Here is a 26423-nt window from a genome sequence, read left to right as displayed (position 1 = left end):
TAAGCAAGTTTAACAATGCATAATTTAATATTTCAGCCTCTGGCAAGTAGATTCTGTTTCCAATGAGATATTTCCATATAAAAATACAAATGTGCATAAACTATAACTATAAAATCACAATGAAAAATATTCACAAGACGTTAGAAAAGAATCTCAAATGGAAAATGGCTTATAAAAAGATAATGGAATGCTGGCTTTTATACAAGGAGTGTGGAACATAAAAGCTAACTCTATATGAAACCTCTGTCATAATGCTGTTGGCGTACCGTGTGCTGTCTTTGGCTCCATACTATAGGAAGAATGCAGTGCAAATTGGAAGTTTTTGACTATGAGGAGAAATAAGACCTGAGAAATTAAAGTTATTTTCATTAGAACAGAGGGGATTACGGGATGATCTACTAGAAGTGTTTAAAATTAGAGAAGGGATGGCAAAGAATAGAAGGAAACACTAATTCCAGCAATTAAGTTGATTAAGTGACGTAACATAAACATAACCAAGGAGCTTTAGGACAGCTAACAAGAGACTGCTTTTCATATATATAATGTTGAGAGGCTGTGGAACGAGCTACCAGAGTTAGTGATTGAGGCAGATACAATCTCAATATTTAGGAACTTGGTTAGATATTTGATTGCAGGGAAGAGAATAAAAGAGATATAGGAATAGAGTAGGCGCATGGTATTATGGCCTTCATTCATATTGGAGGATAAACATGGACTGAATGCCTGCTTCTGAGTTGTAATTTATATCTCAGTGCCTTGTGATCTGTTACTTTATTAAATAAGTTGTTGCTGTGATTCAGGTAAATAAATACTTGTAAAATCGACATAATTAAATTCATTTCTTCTAGGAAACAGTTGTGTACTGTTCATCATTCAGATGATCTTAGGAAAAATGGATCACCATCAATTCCATCATTCTGATAACATAAGTTACTTGAACATCAAACATATTGATACAATTTATGCTTTTGAAAAATATAATCTCACATGTACAAAGCCATTTCTGTAATATTCAACATACAAATAGAATCATTTTACAATTATTTTTCTTGAGTCCTTAAAAACTGCAATCATATCATGTATATTAAAACAGTATTTACTGTGATAAATTAACTGTTTAAATGTTGCAGCTTGGGGTTTCCACATGATCCCCACTCAGATCACAACAAAATCTGGATGTAATGGAATAGCACAAAACATTATGGAATGTTAAGTGTAGGTGAGTCTTCACAGTCTTTTACCCTGGTTCTAAAGCCTATTCACCTGAATCACCCTACCCACGAAACTGCAAAACTGACCACTTCCCCCAGAAGGGAATGGCGGCTTTCTAGCAATTGTCCCTGTTTAGGAGCGGTCATCACATTTTCATAGCTGTGATGACACTAATCTATCTTTAATGACCTGTAGCTTCAAGGACCAGCAAACAACTGAAGCCTCCCTGGGGTCTCATTCACATCAAGTTACAATTAATTTCAGTTCAATTTAAAGGAGTTCAAATTCAGTCAAATGATCTGCCCTTGATGCTGAAAGCTTGTCAGCAGCAGTCAATTGCAATCACTGTTTGGCCTGTTTCTTCAGCTACAGAAATTACTTGAATAAATTTTCAGTTTAAATTAGTTTTAATTCAGTCATCTTGATCAGGCTCCAATCAACTGACGACACTGTTTTAATGTCCTGATTGAAATATGATGCTTGGTCTTAAACTAATGAGCTTGGGTGGCATTCAGGCTTTGACTCCAACTAAGCAACAGGGGCACAGTGTCCAACAAGTATCATTAAATTTACAGGCCTGTGCTTTGGTCAGTAACTGAGAAGATCAATTTTAAAAGCAGCAAGAACCAGAAGCACATAGCAGGTCAGTCAGCAGTTTCCAGAATTTTCCATTTTTTGTATTGGCTTTAGAACATTCACAGATCTTTGCTATTTATTTAAGATCTGTTTGTATCAAATAGGAATAAAAATAAAAAGTATTTTTTAATTGAGAAAGTAGGATGAAGGTTCCGCAGTGCTGGGCATCACCACAAAACAAGAAATCAGAAAATAGTGATGAAAGTCATACAAAATCTGAGGTTTAAACATTTTTAAGTGGAGAAAGGAAATAAGAGAACAAAAGTGCTACAGTTTTGAACATCAGGGTTGCAGATTTCAGTGATTGTAAAAATAGCCTGTCTTATAAAAGTACAAAGTTTAAAAAAAACCGAATGGCAACCTGACAGTGCGAAACCAGGAATATGGCTTTCGATACATGAATGGCTGCAGCAACAAGCACCAAACAATTGTGGAAATTACATCGTTTTCTGGACAGTGGCATACTGATGCAAAGTATATGCTGCCATGTCTTTCATACATGCTCAGTCAGATCCATGTGACTGAAAATGGCACGTCACCAACAGTCACATGTGATAGATTCGCTGTGATTTGAAACAGAGAGGAAGGGATTATGGCATTGGGAGGAATAATTCCCCAGTTAATAAATGATTAATGAAAAATAAATATTTTTAAAAAATACTGTGCACGGAGGAGCAGGAAACGTGCACTTTAAAGATGAAGGTACAGAATGTTTTTGGAAGTAAAATCATTTTTAAAATGTAGGTAGTATTAAATTACTTTCCACTTGACATTAGGTCTAATCTGCTTTAAGCTTAAAGCAAATACAGACACTCAGAAACACAGGATCAGATGAACAATGATCCATTTTCTACTGAAACCAAAAATGGTGAGGATTGCAGGCAGCTTGTTGCTTTTGTTATCTGTTACGGACCAAGGATGCCACATAAATCCAAACAGACAACACGTTGTTAGGATACGGGTGGACATACACAGCCAAAGCAAACTCTACATGAGGAATCACCGTGTTATGGACACCAGTGCTATGTACAGTTTCAACAATGGGTCTCAGTTCAGAGAAAGACAAATTAATAGGAAATCCAGAAATCTGCAAAGAAAATAATGATACAAGGTTAATCAAGATCAACTTTTCCTGATACCAATAACAACCTGTACCTAAAAGAGTATTCAGTAACCAGTACTCTAAGTAAATGGAGCAAGAGATGTCTAATACTTCACCTGTTTTAGAACAATTTAAAATACAGTATCACAAAGTTATTAAAATATTGCAATATTAAGCTAAATATAAGGAATACTGAAGTTTTTAATATATTAATGACTATAATTTACCAGATGGTGACTTCCTAATATTGTCTGGGTATTAATGGAAGAGGAGAAAAAAGCAGTGGGCTTTTCTTTGAATTAAGGTTTAGGATCATTTCAAATTAAGATCAGAGCTGAGGTTGTTTAAATAACATTGATCAATTCGATCAACTTATGATGTTGATTTAGATAATAAATATGTACATAGAAATCAGTGTGCAACACAGGGCAGATACCGAATATGAACAAGTAGAGGCCTTTTAACAATTACTCAAACTTTTTAATGCATTATTTCCACAGGAGGTTAGGGTTACATATTTAAATAGTAGCTAATATTTAATTCATATCAGCAAAGAAAAGATACTGGAAAAACTTAAGGGACTAAAAGCCAACATGTCCCCAGTACCCTCCATCTTAGAGTTCTAAAAGAGTAGCTGATCTTCCAAAACTCCCTGGATTCTAGAATGGCCCCATTAGATTGAAATGTAACTCTTATTCAAAAAAGGGGGGAGATCAAAAACAATGAACTATAGGCCAGTTCGTCTGACATCAACCATCAGCAAAATACAAGAATCTATTAAGGAAATCTTAATCTTAAAAATGCACTTAGAAAATTAACATGACCAGACAAAGTGAACATAGTTTTACAAAAGAGAACTTGTGTTTAACAAATTTCATAGGTATGTTCAGGAATGTTCAGGGGGGCCACGGATCGGGCCATGAGGGGCGGGGGGGTCTGTTTTCCAGCAATGAGGGGGTCACGTGGCTGGCCAGCAATCGAGAGGCCGGCAGATAGGGGCCACTCAGCATGCACCTGGCTTGGCACTGACAGATTGGCATATGCGCAGTGACCCGCTCAGCGCTATGCTGCCGGCCTCTCCAGCGGCAACAGGCCCCGCCCACTGATTTTCAATGGGATTCACGCTAGCGCACTCTGCAGTGCACAGAGTGTGGGAGATTTATTCGGAGACTCCCGCTGGAAAAAACAATGCGATTTACTCCAGTTTCCATGCAAATTTGAGACTTAGAATTTTTTGGGGAGAATCCCGGCCTATGTATTCTAATCCCTCATCATACTGCTCACTCCTCATTGAGGCTCAATGTGGGAGGCTCTTCAGAGCAACTGAAGAGGAAAGCAGAGGAAGCAAGGCATGGTGAAATGAGCTGAGGGTCTACCTTTGGGAAGATTACTGCTGTAATTGCAAATAAATAATAATAAATAATGAGATTAAGTGAAATGTAGAAAGTCAACCGTAGAAGAATATTTCATTTAGGTTTTAAATAACTGCTCAACATTAATACATAGAAACATAGAAACCCTACAGTGCAGAAGGAGGCCATTCGGCCCATCGAGTCTGCACCGACCACAATACCACCCAGGCCCTACCCCCACATATTTTACCCGCTAATCCCTCTAACCTACGCATCCCAGGACTCTAAGGGACAATTTTTAACCTGGCCAATCAACCTAACCCGCACATCTTTGGACTGTGGGAGGAAACCGGAGCACCCGGAGGAAACCCACGCAGACACGAGGAGAATGTGCAAACTCCACACAGACAGTGACCCGAGCCGGGAATCGAACCCGGGACCCTGGAGCTGTGAAGCAGCAGTGCTAACCACTGTGCTACCGTGCCGCCCTACACTAACATTCTAGCAAAAACAAACTTTGTTCCCTATTCTAGCCTCCTGCTTTCTTGATGAATTTAAAAGTGGGTCATTACCCTATAATCTCCTAGCAGGCTCTGCAGTTCTGCACAATGGTCAGTCCCAACCTCTGCCCCGTAGCGGAGCTCCAGTTTAGGCAGGAATTGGCGAAGAGTAGAGGTACAATATCTATTCCAGCGAGTTGGATGTCTTGGTCTCCATTCCATAATCTTCTCTTTCAAGATCTTTTCAATCCTGCGTGAGTTGATACAAAATATGTAGTTGTTTAAAAATCTATAACAAAATACCTTCAAACCCTGTAGATGACTGGTTACACACAATGGAAAATTGTATAACAGAATTTCTTAGCAGTTTGAGTTGAAGGCTGTAAAATTTGGTGCTGTGACACTGATAATTCTGGTAGGGCCTGCGCCGATTGCCATGTCCTGGAACATAACAGTGCAGACCTCCTGTGTACGCGCTGCAAGGCTATTTGTCTACAAGGACAAGAGCAGCAGATAACTGGGAACATCACCACCTGGACTTTCCCCTCCAAGTCACTCAGCATCCTGACTTGGAAATATATCACCGTTCCTTCACTGTCACTGGAACTCCCTCCCTAACCTACACCTCAGCGACTGCACACTTCAAGAAGGCAGCTCACCACCACCTTCTCAAGGGCAACTAGTGTTGGGTAATAAATGCTGGCCTAGCCAGTGATGCCCACATCCCATAAATGAATAAAAGGGAGTGGACAGATTCTGGCCTCAGTCAGTATTGGACACTGATTTAATGCCCGACCTGTTATCTTAGACCTTGCCTCAATCTCTTAAACACATGCAGCAGGGATTCTCACTAATGTTAATTAAAGTCATCAACATTCCACTTCCAGATGAGGTACCTTTACTATCTGCTTGCTGCTCAGAGTTAGTGGAAGTACTCTTTTGTTGGTGGATTTAACATGTTGTTTAAGTCAAGAAGTAAATGTCGCCAGAGGTTTGAAAGGAGTCATTTGTTTTTGAAAGGTTTTGGAGTACACAAGTTATTCCCAGTCATGGTTACAGTCCCCCTTGGGCTGCAACATCACAGAGATGGAGCACAGGGAAGAGGGGGGAGCCTCTCATCAAGAGGCCTTCCATGGAGGATCTTCAGGGACCCATTCTTCAACGTCCATCATACTCGGGAGTAGTGTCTTTGGAAGCTGTATTCTATCAGGAAGTAGTTATGCAACTGTGACACCTCTTCCATCTGACTTACAACCACAAAGCAGAGCATGGATGGCGCTGCCAGTGGTTGACAAGGTGACCACTGACTTCAGGTTCTACACCTGTTGCCCTTTCTAGGTTGAACAGGTAACACTGGCAAAATTTCACCGCTTGCCATCCATCACACATCAGGCAGCACACAGAGTACACCAGGAGAGGGAACATAATTGTCTTCTCAGCGGAAGAGAATTGGGCACATAGTGATACACAGGACAAAATGCTGCTGGTTCTTTAGCTGGCCTGTCAAAAAGCCTGTTGTCACTGCTAAGGAACAAGGAAGAGTTCAGCACCAGCTTGGCACAGGGCATTGTGCAGAGCCTGAAATCCATCCTTTCCAGTATGAAAGCGCTGAGCGACTTCTTGGGCTGGATTTTATGGCCCCCTGCCATCATAGTTGAAGGCAGGGGCTCCAAGAATAAAGCACGTGGCCTGCCCATTGCCTTCCTACACACCTGTCTCCCATATTACAGGGACAACAAAGGTGTCCGGCAACCCATCTGCCCTTAGGCCTACCGAGACCCTTAAGTGGTCAATTAATGGCCATTTAAGTGTCTTATTCTGCCCCCACTGTTATTTTACATGTGACAGAGGAAGGCAAGGCAGGCAGTTCAGCAGTGTTCACTGCATGGGCTTCTGTCCAGCAGGAAGAGGAGCTTGCTCCTTTGGGGGTTGTTTCCTGTGTCCATTGGAGGCCCCCCACTAAACCTCCCCCTCTCCTTCCCAAATCCTCCAGTGTTGCGTTAGGGAAAGTAGAAGTACTCACCCTGGCTTTCTGCACTATTACTCAGCTTTCTTCAGCCTTTTAATATGCTTTCCAATTAATTGCTGAGCTACTTCGGCCAGAACGTACCTCCCTTATAGGAAGGACAGGTTTTAACTGGTGCTAGCCTTACACAAACATGATCCCGATGAAGGTCAGCCACTCAGCAGCCTGTTTAGAGGTGGCCTGCATACCACAATCAGGGAAACAAGCAAGCACATGAATCATGTGTGTTACCTACTTTATTTCAATGGATGTGGGCTAGTTATTCATCATGATCTTTATGCCCATCATCGAATTTCAGTCCAAGCTCTCTTAATCCATATTTATATTCTTCTGCGCATGTTACACACTCAAGGGACAAACAGAAAAGTATAATGGAAAGTAGTAAAAGTGTTAAAGTGTCTTTCCCCTTTACGCTGAACAAGAATTTAGACAATATTTCATGGTATGAAATTAAGTAGAGTAGAAAGTTTAAGAGAGCCTACAAAACTCAAATAAGGCACCCACAATAAAAAAAACATAATTCCAATTGAGAATAAATCAGCATTACTTGTCCTGAAGTTCGACTGCAGCTGCCTTGTCAGTACAGCGGTAAATCAACTCTTCTGGCTAAAAGACAGTAAATATACATGAACATTTGGTGTATAGGGCCATAGAATTTCACACTAAACAAAGAATACAGGCGAGGTACCAAAGGCACAAGAAAATCAACCAATGCATGCCATTGGTTATAGAAATACTTTACCTCATAGCTGTTTGACAAACATAATACAAGGAAATCATGGAGCCAGAGACATTTACAGCCCAGAAAAGGGTCATTCGACCTATCACATTTGTGCTAGTTCTTTGCTACAGCAATCCAAAACCATTTCCACTATCACACTCTCCTCCAATAACACTGGATCTCCCTCTGCTTCAAATTCTTAGCAAATTTTTCCTTAAAAGATAGCAATAATTATTAACCGCTTGCTATGGTAAAGTTGCATGCTCCAACCAACCTCTCCTTCATTTTCTTTCTTCACTCAGTGCCCTCTTATTACAGATTCCTTAACCAAAGAAATTAATCTTTGCAATGCACTCTTACAAAATCCTTTACTTTTCTTGAAGAAAATCTCATTTTAGCTTTTTCCAATCCAGTGGAAAAAGTCCCTGTGTTATGTTTGTCCTTGTAAATGCAGTTTTTCACTGCTCATTATCCTATTCAATCTAGGCTGCACGCAGCTTATGGGTGCAACATTCTTTCCATTACAGGTTGTCCAAAGTGATGCCTAGTACCCTAATTGCTTTCAAACCAAAATTTGGATTTTATGCAAATTTATGGCATCTTTGTTGTTTTACTCTGTCTTCTATTTATAAAGCCAAAAATGCTGGTGATCATTTTACACTTTACCAGCACTTGCCCTCAGAGAAATACTGTATATATTCATACAATACAATTTCTACAGTGCAGAAGGAGACCATTCGGCCCATCGAGCCTGCACCCACCAAATCCCACCCAGGGCCTATTCCCATAATCCCACATAATTACGCTGCTAATCCCCCTGACACTAGGTCAATTTAGCATGGCCAATTAACCTAACTGACACATCTTTGGACTGTGGGAGGAAACTGGAGCATCCAGAGGAAACCCACGCAGACACGGGGAGAACATGCAGACAGTGACCTGAGGCCGGAATTGAACGTGGCGCTGTGAGGCAGCAGTGCTAACTGCAGTGCCGCCATGCCACCATGCAAAAGTTACCTCATGTAAAAGTCAACTACAGGAATTTTGGTCTCAAAAAACAGAATCTTCCATACAATCTCATGTAAGAGTCAACCCTAGTCTTTCAGGGATAAAAATCCCTAACCCTTCAGGGCCAAAGTATAAATCTGGAGATGTCAATGAATCAAATTTATTGTAATGAAATACTAATGAAAATGGGAGCAGTGAATAAATAAATAAACATTAGATAATTAACAAATGAAATGTAGTTTGTGATGTTACAAAACAAATAAATGTTAGATAATTAGTATGAATTCTTTCGTGTTGTTAGTTTTAAATTTATTCCATTGCAATAGTCTCTGTTGGATTTGACTTGAGCCCAAATTAAGAGCATATATCAACCCCTCAGGAACATTACCTGTGTAAACAGTGACCCATGACTTTTGGGCTAAAAGAATTGGTCTCAAATGTTTGACTTTTACATGAATATATACAATATTCATTTGGAGTCTTAATCTGTCTATTCATTCACACTTCAGTATCCCCATCAAATACTCCCCATTTCCTAAAATTTGTTACCTCCCCCTTGTCTACATTAGCTTGCATCTGTTTGCCCTTTAGGAATATATTTAGTTCTCATTGTATTCAATATATTTGAAAAATTTCCATTGTTGATTAGCACTCTGCATGCTAACTTTTCTGCCCAATGAATTTCTTCTTATCCCATTGGACCACGCATTTTCTAGTTATTTACTTTTTAATGCATGACCATGAAATCATATCTTAATAGCTTTTGTCATGGTCAGTCAATAACAGCTGGGCTAACTGGTTTGCATTCCAACCGTGCAGCCGATAATGGTGTGCCCTTTATGATTGTCTATATCTATCTACACAGCCAGGTACATAATTATAGTATGCACATGCATTTATCCATATATATACATACACTATGCTTATCACTCAAATCAGTCATCATTTATAACATTTCAATAGAATGTCACTGCATTTCTCTGGCCAATTGTGTACAGTATTGCTACTAATTTTTGCAAATACTTTGGTCCTATTATGGCAGTCTCAGAACAGAATCTTAATTTGTATTAGCGTACCTGGACACTTGACAAGCCAGGAAAAGGAAAGCTTCGTGAAAAGAATGGCTTCCAAAAGCTGGATTTGCTGGTGTCAAAATGTACACGTGTAACAGTGTCATATTTCTGCATGTTGAACCAGACCTAGAAAATAAATGCTACACAGTTTAGCATTGAGAAAATATTGTGTCTGAATATTTCTTACATATCGCTTCTATGTGGAAAAGTAGCAACAATATAAAGCAATAATTGACTGACCACACTTTCTAAAAGAAATCATTTTCTTTAATTCTGGAGAAGAGTCATACGGACTGGAAACGTTAATCCTGTTTCTCTCTCCACAGATACTGCCAGACCTGCTGAGTATTTTCAGCGTTGTCTGGTTTTATTTCTGATTTCTAGCGTCTTGCATTTATTCCAAAATAATGTTAGGAATGTAACTTTTGTGCAGCTGATGGAAATTTAGTAGGTCTTTGTTTAGAAGCTGCAGTTTCCAAATATCAAAGAAATGATTAGTTAAACAAAATAAGAAAACAGAGCTCCATCAGCAGTGACTGCTTTTAATCTTATCAACTTCTGGGGATGAAGTAGGCCTAATAACTCGATTACTTTGCTCGATTTCACTATCATCTCCAGGAGAATGTTTAAACAAGACTTACATTGTCGGCACTAACTAAGCAGCTGACACTCTGCAATGGACAGAATGAATCAAACTGTCCATAGTACTGTCCAGTGGTGGAGTTCCAAATCACATACTGGTTCTGTTCATAGGTCAGCACGTAGGCCGTTGGACCCTGAAAATAAATTAATGCAAGGTTTTATCGTGAAAAAATTGGTATCGACTGACGGAAGGATTACAAGGCAACAACTGAAGATTTCATGGATATGAAAAGATAAATAAAAAGTAGTTATTGTTTCAGTGACAGTGCAGGTACTAGCAAGTATGCTTCACACTTATGGGGTGGGATTTTCCACGCAACCCATCATGCCAACGGGGCCCCATTGGCCAGTGGCAGGATCTTCTGCTTGTCCTGTTGGAATGCACCCCTTGCCACCGGGAAACCCACAGTGGGGGGGGGGGGGGGGGGGGGTGCACTGTCAGCGGGATCAGAAGATGAATGGCTGGAAAATTCCAGCCCTGATGTGCAATACCTTTTGGTAGGAAATCAAACCAAAATTTTTTTTCTGGTTAGTATGATTCTATTCTGCCCCATATGGCGCATTTACCAACTAGAGTACAAGAACAAGAGCAGACCATTCTGCCCCTCGAGCTGGTTCTGCCATTTAATTACATCATGGCTGTTTTCATCGATCCTCTTCCATAACTCTTTATATCCATATCCAATACAAAAACAAAACCAATTCTGAAACTTTCAATTGACTGAACCTCAACCACTTCTGGAGGGAAAGGGTTCCAGATTTCCATGAATCTTAATGCGTAAAAGAGCTTTTTGACTGGTCTAGCTCTAACTGTACAGTTGTGTCTCCTTGTTCTCATCAGAGAAAGTCATTTCCTACCACCTGTCCCATCAAGTCCTTTAATCATCTTCAACACTTCAATTAGATCACTTCTTATTCCTTTCTACTCAATTTATCTTAATAGTATTAAATGAAAGCAATTCATGAGAAGGGCTGATGTGACTGAAGAATTAATCTCTCAATGGAAACTCTGCAAACCTGCTAATTAAGAACATGCAGCCTCTCACCTCAGGAATGGCAGTTCCGATCACTAGCCAAGCTTTCTTCCCCATTGCTAGGAAATAGTTACAGAGCAGAACTGCATGTTCCTCTTCATCTCCTGCGAGCAAGTTCAGGAATTGCTGCATTGAATGCAAAAAGAAAAGCACAGATTGAAAAAAAACCCTTTTAATCATTTTAATAACCACAATTACTATAGTATCCCTAAGCATGCAGGATTAGAGAGTGTTATCTTAAGAAAGCTAAACTTCTTCATAGACACTGGTGACAACGAGATAGCATTCAAACATAACATTGAGATTTTTAAACCTAAAAAGATGCTAATACTTGGGAAAGGCAAAATATCAATTTGGGGCGGCACGGTGGCAGTGGTTACTACTGCTGCCTCACAGTGCCAGAGACCGAGGTTCAATTCCGGCCTCGGGTGACTGTCTGTGTAGAGTTTGCACATTCTCCCCGTGTCTGCATGGGTTTCCTCTGCGTGCTCCGGTTTCCTTTCACAGCCTTGCTAAATTAACCCTCGTGTCAGGGGGATTTGCAGGGTAAATTTGAGGGGTTATGGGAATAGGGTCCTGGGTGGGATTGTGGTTGGTGCAGACTTGATGGGCTGAATAGCCTCCTTCTGCACTATAGATTCGATGATTCTATGATCAAACAAAAAAATTCAATTGCACACAACAGCCTTTATTTGAACACTGCTGTAGATATTAAGGTATTATAAGTTGGGGGATATGGGTAGAACATTAATACTTGGGATGGCATACAAAAGTACTATATTACAAAGAAGAATATTGTAGTATCAATAAAGGTATATTGAACTAAAGTTTCTATTAATATTCATGACACACAAACATACTGATAGATTGTACAGCATCTGCTTGGTATCTACAGCTTTTCTGAGAGTGCGGGAGGGATGCTAAGAGATTAAATGTTTCCTTTTCTGGCACCCATGGTTAGAATAAAGTACTTCCAGGTCAAAATAGAGGCACATATGGAGTAAAGGTCCTCCTTTTCTCTCTTTTGTTCATGGCTCTCAGTCTCAAAAGAACACCCTGAACCAAACCGGCGTCACATTTTTGTACTGACTGTCACATCAGTCATTGTTTGGCCTTTTGACCAGATTCCTGTTTAGTGGTGAATTCAGATGCAGACCCATGGCAGCTGTCAACTTTGAGACTGGAAGATCCAGCCGCCGGGAAGGGCCAGAAAATCCCTTTCTATCTATCTATAATATATGAGCATAGGTGAGTCCTAAATTAATGCTCATCAGTTGAATATAATTGATACACAATTAACTGTGAGCATTCACCTTCACACTTACGAAAAGCAGTTTTGTGCGTACGTCAATAATTGAGGAGTCTACTGAATAGGGTAAAGGGATGAAGTGTGAAACTCCTCTACGAGATCACCTGATACCAGTCACAGCAAGACCAGTATAATTGCAGCTCTATGCCCAGGGTAGTCTATCTGTTAATTTCTCCAACAACACAATGTAACTACTCATAATCCAAAAAGCAAAGCTGAGAACACAAAATACCAGGGCAGGAGAACATATCCTCGCCAACAATGTCTGCTCTTCATTTCACCTTCCAAGCCTGAACAGGTTGGAGACTGGACTTCCACTCAGGCGGAAGTCCCACCTCAGAGATTTGCCGGCCAATCTCTAGTCCCTGCCAAGCCAGAAGCCGCAGTGGACAAGACTGGGAGTGGGCGTAGTCCTCAGAGCCTAAGCCCCAGGAAGCGGTAAGTTTTGGGAGTCCCTGGGTGAAGAGGGCAGGGGATGTCTGGGGGAGTGGGGGGGGGGGGGGGGGGGGAGACAGTGGAGAACTGGGGTGTCGGTGGAGAGGCCGGGGTGGGAGGGAGGTCCTGCGGTTACTGGGCCTTAAGGGGTCCATTAGCCTAAACATTGAGGCTAGGCGGGAAATGGCCCTGAACTGAACTGGCCACTTAAGGGCCTCAAATGGGGCAAGCACAAGCTAGCCAAGGCCTTGCCCGTTCCATTGTAAAATTACAGAGAGGTCAGGGTGGAGGGAACCCAGTGGAAAGCCCATCTGAGAAACTTCACACTCTCCACCTACAAACCCATTGATGGGGAAGCGAAACATTCTGGCTCAGATATCGTGCAACAACGATACACAATTACTTACATCTGAAGTGCACCATAAGTCACAGATTCCAGCAAAAGAAACACTGTCAGGAAGAAATGGCATCAAAGAAACATAACGAGCCACCAGCTCCTAAAACACAGACAGATAAAATCAAAAATATTTATTTACAAGTTGTCTGTTAGGAATAATTGAAATTTGCTTACATCAACACAATTAGAATAAACCAGCTTCAAGATGGCATCATTAGTCGACATAAAACGAGATGTGACTGATGAAAATTTTCATGTACGTTCAACAAAACACAAAGGTTTCTTTTGAAAATGTGCTAAAGTGCCTCGTAAATTAAGGTATTTCAGTGAAATCAAACATATCTTTTAGAATTTGTCAAAGGTTATCAAATATTCCTGCCATAGCAACCACATTAAAGTAAATAACACTAAGTGTGGAGGGGGAAAGCAAGGGGTGGAAAGTAACTGCATCAAAGTTTTCACTGTTTATTTATGTTGGTGTTATTTATTTGGGATGAGCAGCATGGTTTATGCAATTTGGGGCACTCTCTTATTAAATCTGTACTGGTAGGTTGGTCAAAATCACAAACTAACAAACATTTTAGCTAATTGACAAAACCACATTTGAACAAGCACGGATGATATAGGGGTGAAGTAAATGTTCAAAGCTGGCAAGTGCTCCATTATAGAAAGAACACCAAAGCCAAAGCCATAGACAGCACAGATTCAATATGGTGCCATGAGTGAGAACTATGGGGGTGACTCGTCGGCCCCGCGCGCCCAGGCGCAAACCACGTTATGGCCGGAGAATCTCACGAGGGGGGCCAAATGTGATTTTTGCCAGGGAGAATCCCTTTTGGGACGTGAACTAGATTAGGATATCTAAATCAGCATTTCTGGTTGTAGCCAGACTCACCTGGTACGTGGTATTCACTGACCTACCGGCATAATGGGAGGCCAGAGTAAATCACTCCTATCACCACAAATGGAGACCAAGTGTTATGGTCATGCAGGGGAGCTCGGGGACCTTTGTAGCCCTTGGGTGGTCAGGGATATGGCCGGCACCCTGGCACTGCTAGGTTGGCACTGGCAAGGGGTAGGTCCTAAAGGGGGTGCATGAAGGAGCATGGCTTGAAGGGGTGGGGCCTTAGGCGACCCCATAGTAGGGTCTTGCTCACTTGGGGGGACCCGATGCTGGTGAAGATGGCCTGATGTCAGTTGTTGGGGGATCTTCAACTTTATTTTGAGATCTGAATCATGCTGTAATCCCCTGGCAGAAATCGCAGTGCTTCTTCCACCGGAAAGCACATTTAGTAATTTTTTGGGAGAATTGCACCCTATATTTATCATGAGAACTTGAACTCATGAATCTGAGATTATTGTTCCTGAAGCAGAGAAAGAAGAGGTGAATTAAAGAGATTCTTCACATTTTGGAAAATGTTTGTTGTCATTCAAAATCCTGGTTCTCTGTCTCCTTCCCAAGTAGTTAAAGAAATTTCAACAAGACATATTTCCTCTCTGAACCTCCCTCAGCCTCTGCACCTAACGATTTCTCATCTTCAGTCATTCTGACCTCTATCTCAACTCTTCGTGCTCTGTCACCTGTGAATTCACTGCTCTCTTAACCTTTATAAATCTCTCCCTTCGTGTAATCATTCAGGACCCATATTCATGACCCCCATCCTCTTCACCATGCCAACTAACATGATTTTGCTAGGCTCATCATATCAATCACTCAGAAGGCCATCTCTGACAGCCTCCTTTATCACTCTCCACCCACATCCTCCTTCCATGTCCCAACCCGATCTCTTGCATTCTCCCTTGGAGAAAACTATCCCCAGTATATTTACAACTGCATTTATAAAGTGCCCACTGGCTAGCTTTTGGCTCTCTGTTCCTCACAACATTTCTGCAATCACATATTTACTCAACTATACCCTCACTATAGCTTTGATGGCTTAATCCTCAACAAAAACATTAGTCTCTCTCATTCTGCCTGTTGCGGCCTCTATCGTAACTCCTTTCAGTCCAACGGATGCAAATTTGAAACAATATGGCAGACAACCAATTGATCCATCTGCCATCAAGCATGGCTGGACACAGTAAGGTCCTGCTCTCATCTACTGAAAGTGCTCATTACTCAAAGATCATCTGAAATGCAAAGGTAACTCTGGCTTCTTTTTTCTACTGCAAGTTATCTTCTTAAACCCCTGATTCCGCCAAGCTCACCTCAAACAATAATTGCAAGGAACACATGGATTTTAAAAATTGCTATCTTTCAATTAACTGCCTCACATGTCCCTCGTTTCCACTTGCACATTGGCCAATCCTCCTCCAAAGTTTGTTTTACTCGCACCCCAAACTTGCACCTTTTTCTAGTTTCTCTATCTCCTATCAGGCTTTCTATGAGCTCATTTTGTCACTGAGAGCCACTTCCTGCTCCCTCCGCCCTTTTCCCGCTAAATTGCAAATTACCCAACTTGTCCTTCCGGCGCTCACGTTAGCCAATATTGTTAACTGTGATTTTCCTCCAGTTGTTGCCCCTCTTTCCTTTAAATCTGCTGTGAGATGGTCACATCATACCCGTAAAGATAATTGGACACTGTACTTTTAAAAAGGAATAAAAAAGAAATGATGGACACAATATCCTCACAAAATGCATTCCAGAAAGTCAGGTGACATGTGTTTGTGGTTTCCAGATAGCAATGGGCTGGATTTTTGCTGAGCCATGGTGCTTTGGGGGCTATTTAAAAATGGAAGGCAGATCCCAATTCCAGGATTTCCACTCCCCTTCCCGGGGTCTCCAATTTTCAGGAGTGCCTTCTAAGGATCAGAGCTGATTCAAGTCATGAGGTGATGTCCTACCTTCTACCTAGCCAGCTCCATTGCAGGATAGGAACATCCTAGACCTCTGCAATTTTCATGCAGTTGGGTCAGTTTTCAATTAGATATGGTTTGCAGCACCTCAGAGGTGTTTTGAATCTCTGTCTTCTGAGGGAACCTTTTGAAATGCAAGTTCTAAACTGTATAGAAGACATGACCCCTCTAGCAGCAGTAGAATGTGAAAAAAAACTTTGAAGAAAAATAGTCACCCATTTATTACTTTATATTTTCTTCAAAAAAAAACACAGGGGGGGGAATTATCCCATCCTGCCCACCACAGGAATCGTAGCGGGTGGGGGTGTGGACAACGTAAAGATCCATTGACCTCGGGCAGGATTCTCCAGTTTTGGGCCGAGCTTGGCCAGAGAATCCCACTCCAAGCTGATAAAAGTGTCAAATATCCAGATCATTTAAAGTATCCACAGCAGAAACAGCAAGCACCTGGTACCTCTTTATCTTGTGTAAATAAACATTGTGAAATTAACAACATTGATCAGAGTGCCAGATCTGTCAATCAAACAATGTTTTCTTTGGGGCTTAGGTGTTTTAGTACTCTAATGGATGTCTGGGCTCTCAGCCAATAATATATAGTGAGGCTTGGCCTCATTGGTCTACAATGTATCAAGACTGAAGGTGAAGATAAGGCCTGAACTCTACCACCTCGCCCACCACGGAATCCAGAGGGCGAGGGTCTGACAATGGAAATCTCCATTGACCTTGGGCGGGAATTTCTGGTCTCACCCGAGTGAGGCCGTTAAATCCTGCCCAAAAACTCAGGATTTCTCTGATCAGGAAGCTTTGTGGACCATGCTGCACAAGTTGCCCACATAGAAACTCAGCTACAAAGACTCATGGACTATTTCTCCCATGTCTGTAACTTGTTCTCCCTGACCATAAACATGAAAAAAACTCGTCATGGAACAAGGTGTTGCACCTCACTCATGATTACACTAAATAACATTCCAATGGAAGTGGTTAGAAAATTCTGCTACTCTGGACCCATGGTGATAGACACTGGGCGGGATTCCCCTCTCCCTTTGTGGCATGTTTCCCAGCGGCAGGAGGCAGCGTGCCACTTGCTGGCAGTGGGGTTTTCCTGTTGAACGCACCCCTTGCCGCCCGGATACCTGCAGCGGAGTGTGCCATCAGTGGCACAATAAGATCACACTGGCATAAATGGCAGTACGATTCGGGTGATTGTCCTAGAGCTCGATTAATGCACTGGGAAAGCAGTCACTACCTTTAGCTGACTCTCAAATGTGCATGTGGTAACACCAAGCTGACTCTTAGGAGCAAGCTGATGGCTTATAAGGCCTGTGGTCCCAGTGCTTTGTTGTATGGCTGAGAGCTCTGGGTGACTTCCAGCTACCAGGAAACAAAGCTCAAAAATTTCCATCTTTGCTGTCTGCAGTGCATTATGGGCATATCCTGGCAGGACAAATTTAGCAGACCTTTCAAAGGCAGAGCTCCCAAGTTTGCTGGCACTAATCAGAGGCGGTTTTGACGGATCGGGCCCATCCCAGGACAAAAGACAGTCACATACCTTAAGGACCTTCTACATGTGAGGTGGCTGGAGATAGACAATCAGTGAGGCAAGGGAGCTGTGAAGTCAATGCCAGAGATTGGTTTGTTTTCTGAAAGCCACTGGTAATTGGCCTGTTATTTTCTGGTTATTTGGCGGTTCATTTTACAAACTGATTTGTTAAGAACAAATCTGGTCAATTGTTCTGGCTGGGGAATATTTGCAAACAATACAGAAAGATATCCAATCCATTTTCATTTTTAGCTGTTGCATAAAAAGAACTCACCGTAGTGGCCTCAGGGTCATTAGGAAAAGCATCAAGCAGCTCCTGAGGAGGAAGGAGTGGTTTAATGTACCGTGTAACGAAAACCAGCTTGCCAGTGAGATCTGTGACCAGAGTAACACATCGGCGATTTGGGAACTTCTGCTTCACTTCCTTCTGGAACTTTTCTACTCTTTGAAGTAGTTTCTCATCCTCCTGAGTCTCAAACTGAAAACCAAAATATAAAGATATTCAGCAAGTATCAGCAAGACTTTCAGCAAATCTGCTACAATTTTAAAAATTCAGGTTGTGGGTGTCATTGGCTAGGCCATCATTTATTGCCCATCCCTAACTGCCTTGAGCACAAGCTTTGAACCATTGGTATAAATTATCAAAATAAATCAGAGGAAAATGATGTTACATACTTTAGGGAAACTTATTGCAAACTGACAGATGCCGGTTTGTGATGTTTGATTTCATCTGTTAATATTCTTTAAGATGTGCAATGTACTTAGAAATAACAAGTTTAAAATAATCCTCACTCGTTAATAAACGACTGAAACTTTTAAAATTCTTTGCGAGAGACATTTTTCTGTCTATATTTAGCATATCCAAACAGTTAAAACTGCAAGGCGAGGGGTATTTTTACCTTTTTCAGCACCTCAATCATCTGTAAAGCAGGAGTCAAAATGTGAGAGAAAATAGAGAGATATAAGCAGGAGTAGAATGAGTTTTTTAAGTATAGATGCAGAATGCAGTCAGGAGATCTGAATGAATCAAAACAAAAATTTGAAATCTACAGACTAAGTAACAGCATTCCACAGTGTAGATTGGTTTAGACAGGCAAGTAATGTATGTGTGCATATTTCTAGAGGGCAATTTTCTAAATTTTTGCTCCCAGTGATAAGTCTTGTCTGTTTTATTAGAAAATACTGGTTAACAAATCATGAACATCATTCATTTTAAACAGTTGAAAAATCAACTGGAGCGTGCAACCAAAGATCCAATTTATGTTCCATCAAGTGAAGTACCCAATAGCAATGCAGAGACAGAGAATTATTGCCCTTATTATATCCAGTATCCATCCTGATTAAAGAAACCCAGCTTTTAGTGTATTCCCTTGCCCACATTTACAAAAGGTAATCCTTTCTTAAGGAGGTGTCCATTAGTAACCTGCTGCCAGGGTTCACCAATGCAGTTGCGTAATTTAATTATTAATCCCAGAGTGGTCGACAGCCAATGAAATGGGTGATGGGATTCATGGTTTCAAAGTCTGTATTTTTAACTGTAAAAGGGCAACAGAAAAGGAAAACTGAGAAAGGAAATTAATTCTAGATTCTAAATATAAAGTGAGTCTGAAACTGTAATTGGAAACCAGAACGTCTGGGGAGTCTTTAGGAAGAATTCCCTTTAAAAATGGCACAGAAAATAATAGTTTAAGGGATGAGAGATATCAATTGCGGAGCTGGATTGGAGAAATTGGCATTGTTTTTCCTTAGAGAAGTTTGAAAGACGATTTGACAGAGGTGTTAAAATTTCTGAGAATTCTAGAAAGAATAAATCGGAAAAAATTGTTTCTGTTGGTGTAAGTGTAGAAAACTAGAGGACACGGATTTAAGGTGACTGGCATGAGGAAAAAATGCCGCAGTGAGTGGTTAGGATCTGGAATGCACTACCTCAGAGGGTGGAAGCTAGATAAACATGTAAAGAGAAATAAATTGCTGGGTTCACAGGGAAAGGAGGGAGGGAGGGACTAGCAAGGTTGCTTTTATAGACAACTGGTTGGGCACGGTAGTCTGAATGGCCTCCTTGTCTGCTGTAACCAGATAGACAGCACATGCAATAGTGAACACCTGCTTCAGTATTTCACTGAAGTGGCAGACTGGCCTACCAGAGGAAGAATTAGTTTAAAACCTCTCAGCAGCAAAGTTAACTTGCGTAAAATATGGAAGCTATTGTCCACCAATATCTATATTGAAATCACCAAGCACAGCTCTAAAAAAATCTGTCAATTAGTAACTACAGCAAAAAGGATATTTGTGTTGACATACAATATGTGTATCAAATGATAACTGCGGAGAAATACAGTTATAGGACATTGCCATAATTGGAAGCAAATCCACCAGTACATTGTGATAGGGGAAAATGGGAACAATTGAATTGGCAGTCTGTTTTACATTCATGTAAGTTTTAACTTCCGGTGACTTCAATGGAGTTTAAAATCAGGTGAGGTGTTGTTGTGTATTCATGTCATTTCTAGTGTTTTCTCACTAGCAGAAGCTTTGCAGTGGAACAGGGGCACTTTAATAGACCGATCACGTGATATCACTTTGCATGCTCAAACAGGCAGTCCATCTGCAGCGTTAACATCCTTTCAATAAAGCTCTTTGTTTGTTTGAACCTTCGAGGCCTGTATCCTATCTTTTAAATCCATCACAGGTGTAAAATGGGTTGTGAGTTGTTATCGTCCATTTTATACTATGATATAAATGATCCCTATTGAGTTCAAACTAGTACAGATATTAGCATCCACTGCCCATAGTTTTCTACCCTGAAAATAAACATGTTTTGTATGTGGTATTAAACTGTATGGAGGTGGAGGTTTGATGAGATAAATTTGTATTTTGATTAGTCAACATTAAATAACTATCTTTTTTCTTACATTAAGCTGCTGAGTAAATTTCATTCTAACATCCATGTACAAAACCTACTCTGCAATACTGGGAAATAACTCTTCCACAATGCTAGCTGTGCAGTCAAAAGCTCCTGTGCCATCAGCTTCTCCTGCCCTGCTTTTCTCTCAGGGTTGTATTCCTCAGATTCTGGCTCCACCAAGCACTGTAACTATTCCTAAAATCTGGGGAAAAGTTAATGCAGTTAGCCTCTCACTTAACACAGGCTGAAGAACATTGTAAATAGATCTCTCAACTTCCCTGCCAACAGCATCATTGGAATTTTGAATTCCCTACTAGAAAAAAGACGTGGAAGCAGAATCCATAATAATTTGTGAAAGGGATGTGCATAATGATTTGAAAAATATTTTTTTAAAAAGGCATGGGTAACAAACAGGAGAAAGAAACCCAGGGTTATGATCCCACACCGTGTTGGCATCACAAGGCTGTTTTTAATTGGGCTGGAGGGAAGCTCAGTGCCCAGTTAGTGCCCCTGGGCAGTGCCTGGAGGGGAACTGACTTTGTGATTCTCAAAGGCAAATGGCAGTCCTGATTGGACTTGCAGAACGGAGGAGGCAGGAGAGCATAGGGTCACGGTCCACACAGTTACGGGCATCATGGTGGCACAGTGGTTAGCACTGCTGTCTCACAGCACCAGGTACGGGCATCATGGTGGCACAGTGGTTAGCACTGCTGTCTCACAGCACCAGGGACCCGGGTTCAATTCCAGCCTCGGGTCACTATCTGTGTGGAGTTTGCACATTCTCCCCATGTCAGCGTGGGTTTCCTCCGAGTGTTCCAGTTTCCTCTCTCAGTCCAATGATGAGCGGATTAGGTTGATTGGCCATACTAAATTGACCCGAGTGTTAGAGGATCAGCAGGGTAAATGTGTGCATACTTGATGGGCCAAATGGGCTTCTTCTGCACTGTAGAGATTCTATGATTCTAGCCAGATGGTTATGATGAAGAGCTACAAACTACCAATTGTGTGTATAGATTAGCTCGATCCTTGAATTAAGATGACTTCTCTGGAAAACATGTGTACACAATCAATCATGATAAGGCTTGTTTCAACATTTCTTATGTTACAGAGAGGGGATAGAAGGATCTGACATTGGCAACCCGAAGAACACTTTTGGAAGGCTGTCGCTCTGACAGCATTTTTAAAATCAAGAAAGAATGTTACCTTTTCATTTACAGATTCTCCAGGTACAAGATGGGGTTCAACAGTAATAAAGAGGGATAGATAAGAGCCTTCACTGAGGCTTCGAACCGCTTCCCAACCCCTTTCACTGGATAGGTTGCGCTCTTTGCTGTATCCCAGGAGGACTGGGGGTGTATTAATCCTGAAGGTGCCATCAATCTGTGAAACAGACAATTTAAAATACTTCATTATAAAACCAAACACCACTTTGGCCAAATGTTCTCCACTGTCGTCAAATCTAAAATGTAAAATTGTGACCAGGTACGGAATTACATTGATTTAGGGAAAGAAATGGTGGGGTTTGAAAGTTAGAGTGACTCTCAGTATGTAGGCAAATTGCACAGCAAGATCCAACAAATTACAACGCAGTGAAGTAGTCTATTTTTACTGGTGTTATTTGAGGAAGGAATGCTAACCATGACACTGGTAAAATATCTGCCCTACTTTGAATTGTTTAAGTAGAGGGAGGCTGAGATACAGAGGGATCTGAGGGTCCTGGTACATGAATCACAAAACGAATCTGCCAGGTTTATTTTGTACCTTTCTCTCTCTCTCAGTGCCTTACCACTGCTTGTTCCTTTTCAGAGATTTCTTACTATATTCATGAACAAATTTGGTGATTGGCCCGTTTGAAGCCCCCAGAGAGCCTCTTTGCAAAGTTTAAATATTTTAGTCACCATTTAGTTATCACATCCATACGCAGCAAGACAAAGACAACATTCAGGCTAGCAAGTAACTTTCATGCCATATAAGTACCAGACAATGACCACCTCCACAAATAGAATCCAAGCATTTACTCTTGAGATTCAACCGCATTACCAATGTTGAATCCCCCACAATGACATCCTGGGAGGGTTACCACTGACCAAAAACTTACTGGACCAATGTAAATATTTTGGCTACAAGAGCTGGTCAGAGGCATGCAGTGAGTAACTCACCTCCTGACTTCTGAAAGCCTGTCCACCATCTATAAGGCACAAGTCAGGAGTGTGGTTGAATGCTCTCCCATTGCCTGAATGAGTGTGGCCCTAACAGCACTCAACATGCTTGACACATAGGCCATATGAAGCATTCACCACCTTACACATTCACTCCCTCCACCACCAACACATAGTGACAGCAGTATGTACCATCTAAAAGATGAACTGCAACAACACATGACCTTTGAAGATACCTCCCAAACCTAGCACCTCTACCATCTAGAAGAGCAAGGGCAGCAGATGCTTGGGAACACCATTACCTGCAAGTTCCCCTCTAAGACACACACCATCCTGACTTAGAACTATCTTGCTGTTTCTTCACTGTCACTGGGTGAAAATCCTGGACCTCCTTCCCTAACAGCACTGTGTGTGTACCTACTGCTAGTGAACTGCAAGAGGTGAAGTTGGCTCACCACCACCTTTTTGTTAGAACTATATCTGGGTCTGAATGGCATCATTGGACCCCATGAACATATCCAGCTTCCACCCTAAACATGTTAAAGAAGCCATCCCCTACGGACAAGCCCTCCGTATACACAGGATCTGCTCGGATGAGGAGGATCGCAACAGACATCTCCAGATGCTGAAAGATGCCCTCCATAAGAACAGGATATGGCGCTCGACTCATCGATCGACAGTTCCGACGCGCCACAGTGAAAAACCGCACTGACCTCCTCAGAAGACAAACACGGGACACGGTGGACAGAGTACCCTTCGTCGTCCAGTACTTCCCCAGAGCGGAGAAGCTACGACATCTCCTCCGGAGCCTTCAACATGTCATTGATGAAGACTAACATCTCGCCAAGGCCATCCCCACACCCCCACTTCTTGCCTTCAAACAACCGCACAACCTCAAACAGACCATTGTCCGCAGCAAACTACCCAGCCTTCAGGAGAACAGTGACCACGACACCACACAACCCTGCCACAGCAACCTCTGCAAGATGTGCTGGATCATCGACACGGATGCCATCATCTCATGCGAGAACACCATCCACCAGGTACACGGTACATACTCTTGCAACTCAGCCAACATTGTCTACCTGATACGCTGCAGGAAAGGATGACCCGAGGCATGGTACATTGGGGAAACCATGCAGACGCTACGACAACGGATGAATGAACACCACTCGACAATCACCAGGCAAGACTGTTCTCTTCCTGTTGGGGAGCATTTCAGCGGTCACGGGCATTCGGCCTCTGATATTCGGGTAAGCATTCTCCAAGGCGGCCTTCACAACACACGACAGCGCAGAGTCGCTGAGCAGAGACTGATAGCCAGGTTCCGCACACAAGAGGACGGCCTCAACTGGGATCTTGGGTTCATGTCACACTATCTGTAACTCCCACAACTTGCCTGGACTTGCAAAGTCTCACTGGCTGTCCTGTCTGGAGACAATACACACCTCTTTAACCTGTGCTAATGCTCTCTCCACTCACATTGTCTGTACCTTTAAGACTTGATTAGCTGTAAAGACTCGCATTCCAATCATTATTCATTATTTTGTAAATTGAGTTTGTGTCTTTATATGCCCCGTTTGTGAACAGAACTCCCACTCACCTGACGAAGGAGCAGCGCTCCGAAACCTAGTGGCTTTTGCTACCAAATAAACCTGTTAGACTTTAACCTGGTGTTGTTAGACTCCTTACCATCATTGGACCCCAACATTTAAATATAGATGAGACATTTATCTACCTAAGTAAGCACAATCCCTGTGAATAAAAAAAAACAAAGATTAAAATGATGGTGGCTCAAATGTCTTTGAAATATAGGGGAAATGCTCAGGTGCCGTGAAATCACCTTACCCACCCCATTCCCACTGGGCTAGCAGGGCTATGATCGGGTCTTATATATAATCCCAAGGTCTGCAAAGGAACTGATGATCATAAGCTAAGCCTCTTCCAACCAAAAAGGGCAAGATTATTTTTAAAAATGGAATGCTGAGCAAAACACAAGTGATTAAAAAAGGTTTTAACCCAGTTCTCTAGAAATTCCAAAGAAATGGCGAACAGCAAAAGTCATTGCCATACCAAAACTCAGAAAACACTTGCAGCCAGCTCCCATCCAATCTCTCTCCTGTCGGTCCCATACAAAATCCTTGAATGCCATCCTTCAGCACATCCCCAATTGTAGAAGAAGTCCTTAACGTCGACCAAGAGGATGTCCCCAAGGACTGCAGCATAAGGAGCAGGTACTGGCCCTTATCACTTACACTGACAATGGCTTTCAGAATAATATGACAAGAAACACATGACGGGTGACACACATGTATGCATGCAGACACTTGGCACCCAGTTGAATGCTACCATGTGTATCATTACTGGAAGACAATGCTCAACACCACTCCCTTGGCTCCCTGCCCTGACAAACATCACTCCTCCACATATCCACTGACTTGCAACAACCCAATAAATGATAGAAAAAGTTCGCAATGCCCCCACCCACCACATCATTCCCACCCAAGTTACAACACCCATCGAGAGACCAATCTGGAAAAACTCTCCTACGCAGAATGCAAATTCCACCTGGACAAATGAATGGGAACCATTGGACACGAAAAACAAATACCTGGTCTCAAGCCCAACCCGACATCTGCCTGGTTTCAACCATACCCCTGCTTGGCCAACCTCCACAGATGGGGCATTAATGCCAGCCCCCTTTGTGCCTGTGGGAGAGAGCTAACTATGCAGCACATTATAGAAGTGTCCCCAATCCACAGACTCAGCGAAGGCCTATCCACAGACAGGAAGAAACTGCTTGACATTCACTAAATGAATCTAGAAATTGCCTCCAGGGCAAATTTCCAAAAGTTCGTTACATACCAAGTTAAGATCATTTAAAATCTTAAGTGGTTAAGCAAATCTGGCAGAGCCTGAGTTGCTGATACAAAGTGAGTCTAAATGAATGAAACAACATCAAATAAATGGGACTGAAGAAGTGGCAGGTCTTACAAAAGAAAAGATTAAAGATAATTACATTTATTAGTGGACTATTCCTCAATGACAATTAACCAGATAAAACAAAAAATGAGTCAGAATTATGGGAATCACAATGATACGTACAGATGTAAGCAATGATTTCTAAAGGTCACAAGCCTTGGGGCTATTAGTTACATAAAAAGAAAAATGCACAAATAATCATCTCAAATTACTCAAAGCAACTGAATGGCAATGTGTTGAAAATTGCATACAACAAAGTTAAATCTCATGAAATACAGGTTGCAGACGCTAGCTTTCAGGTACAGCAGGTGACAGCAGGTTAATTCTCACACAGATTTACATTTCACCATCTTCAAAACACCCTCCACTGCAGGCAGAAGAAATTCCTTACCCTGGACTGGGAGTAGATGGTGGAAAACGGGATCTGTACAGCCCCCAGCCAGTGTCGCTCGATACGGGTATGGACACCACTTCCTCTTTCCCTATCGTCCTAAAAACAGAATTATTTTTCAAAATGTTCATCTGTTTATTTCC

General features: G+C 41.8%; 1 protein-coding gene across 1 annotated transcript in view; it reads right to left on the bottom strand.

The window, feature by feature from the left end:
- The window catches only part of cc2d2a (coiled-coil and C2 domain containing 2A), a 165566-nt gene continuing 139143 nt past the window's right edge, over nucleotides 1-26423 (bottom strand). The window contains exons 30-39 of the mRNA XM_078215007.1: nucleotides 26281-26379; nucleotides 21952-22128; nucleotides 18118-18321; nucleotides 13458-13547; nucleotides 11319-11432; nucleotides 10272-10406; nucleotides 9634-9756; nucleotides 7376-7434; nucleotides 4875-5052; nucleotides 1-2935 (exon numbers count right to left, since the gene is read on the bottom strand). Of these exons, the coding sequence (XP_078071133.1) occupies nucleotides 2747-2935; nucleotides 4875-5052; nucleotides 7376-7434; nucleotides 9634-9756; nucleotides 10272-10406; nucleotides 11319-11432; nucleotides 13458-13547; nucleotides 18118-18321; nucleotides 21952-22128; nucleotides 26281-26379 (1368 nt within the window). The 3' untranslated portion in view covers nucleotides 1-2746. The remainder of the gene's footprint in view (nucleotides 2936-4874; nucleotides 5053-7375; nucleotides 7435-9633; nucleotides 9757-10271; nucleotides 10407-11318; nucleotides 11433-13457; nucleotides 13548-18117; nucleotides 18322-21951; nucleotides 22129-26280; nucleotides 26380-26423) is intronic.

Source organism: Mustelus asterias, chromosome 1 (assembly GCF_964213995.1).
Source record: "Mustelus asterias chromosome 1, sMusAst1.hap1.1, whole genome shotgun sequence".
NCBI lineage: Eukaryota > Metazoa > Chordata > Chondrichthyes > Carcharhiniformes > Triakidae > Mustelus > Mustelus asterias.
Note: the sequence above shows the minus strand (reverse complement) of the source record. Positions and strands in the feature narration are given on the sequence as shown.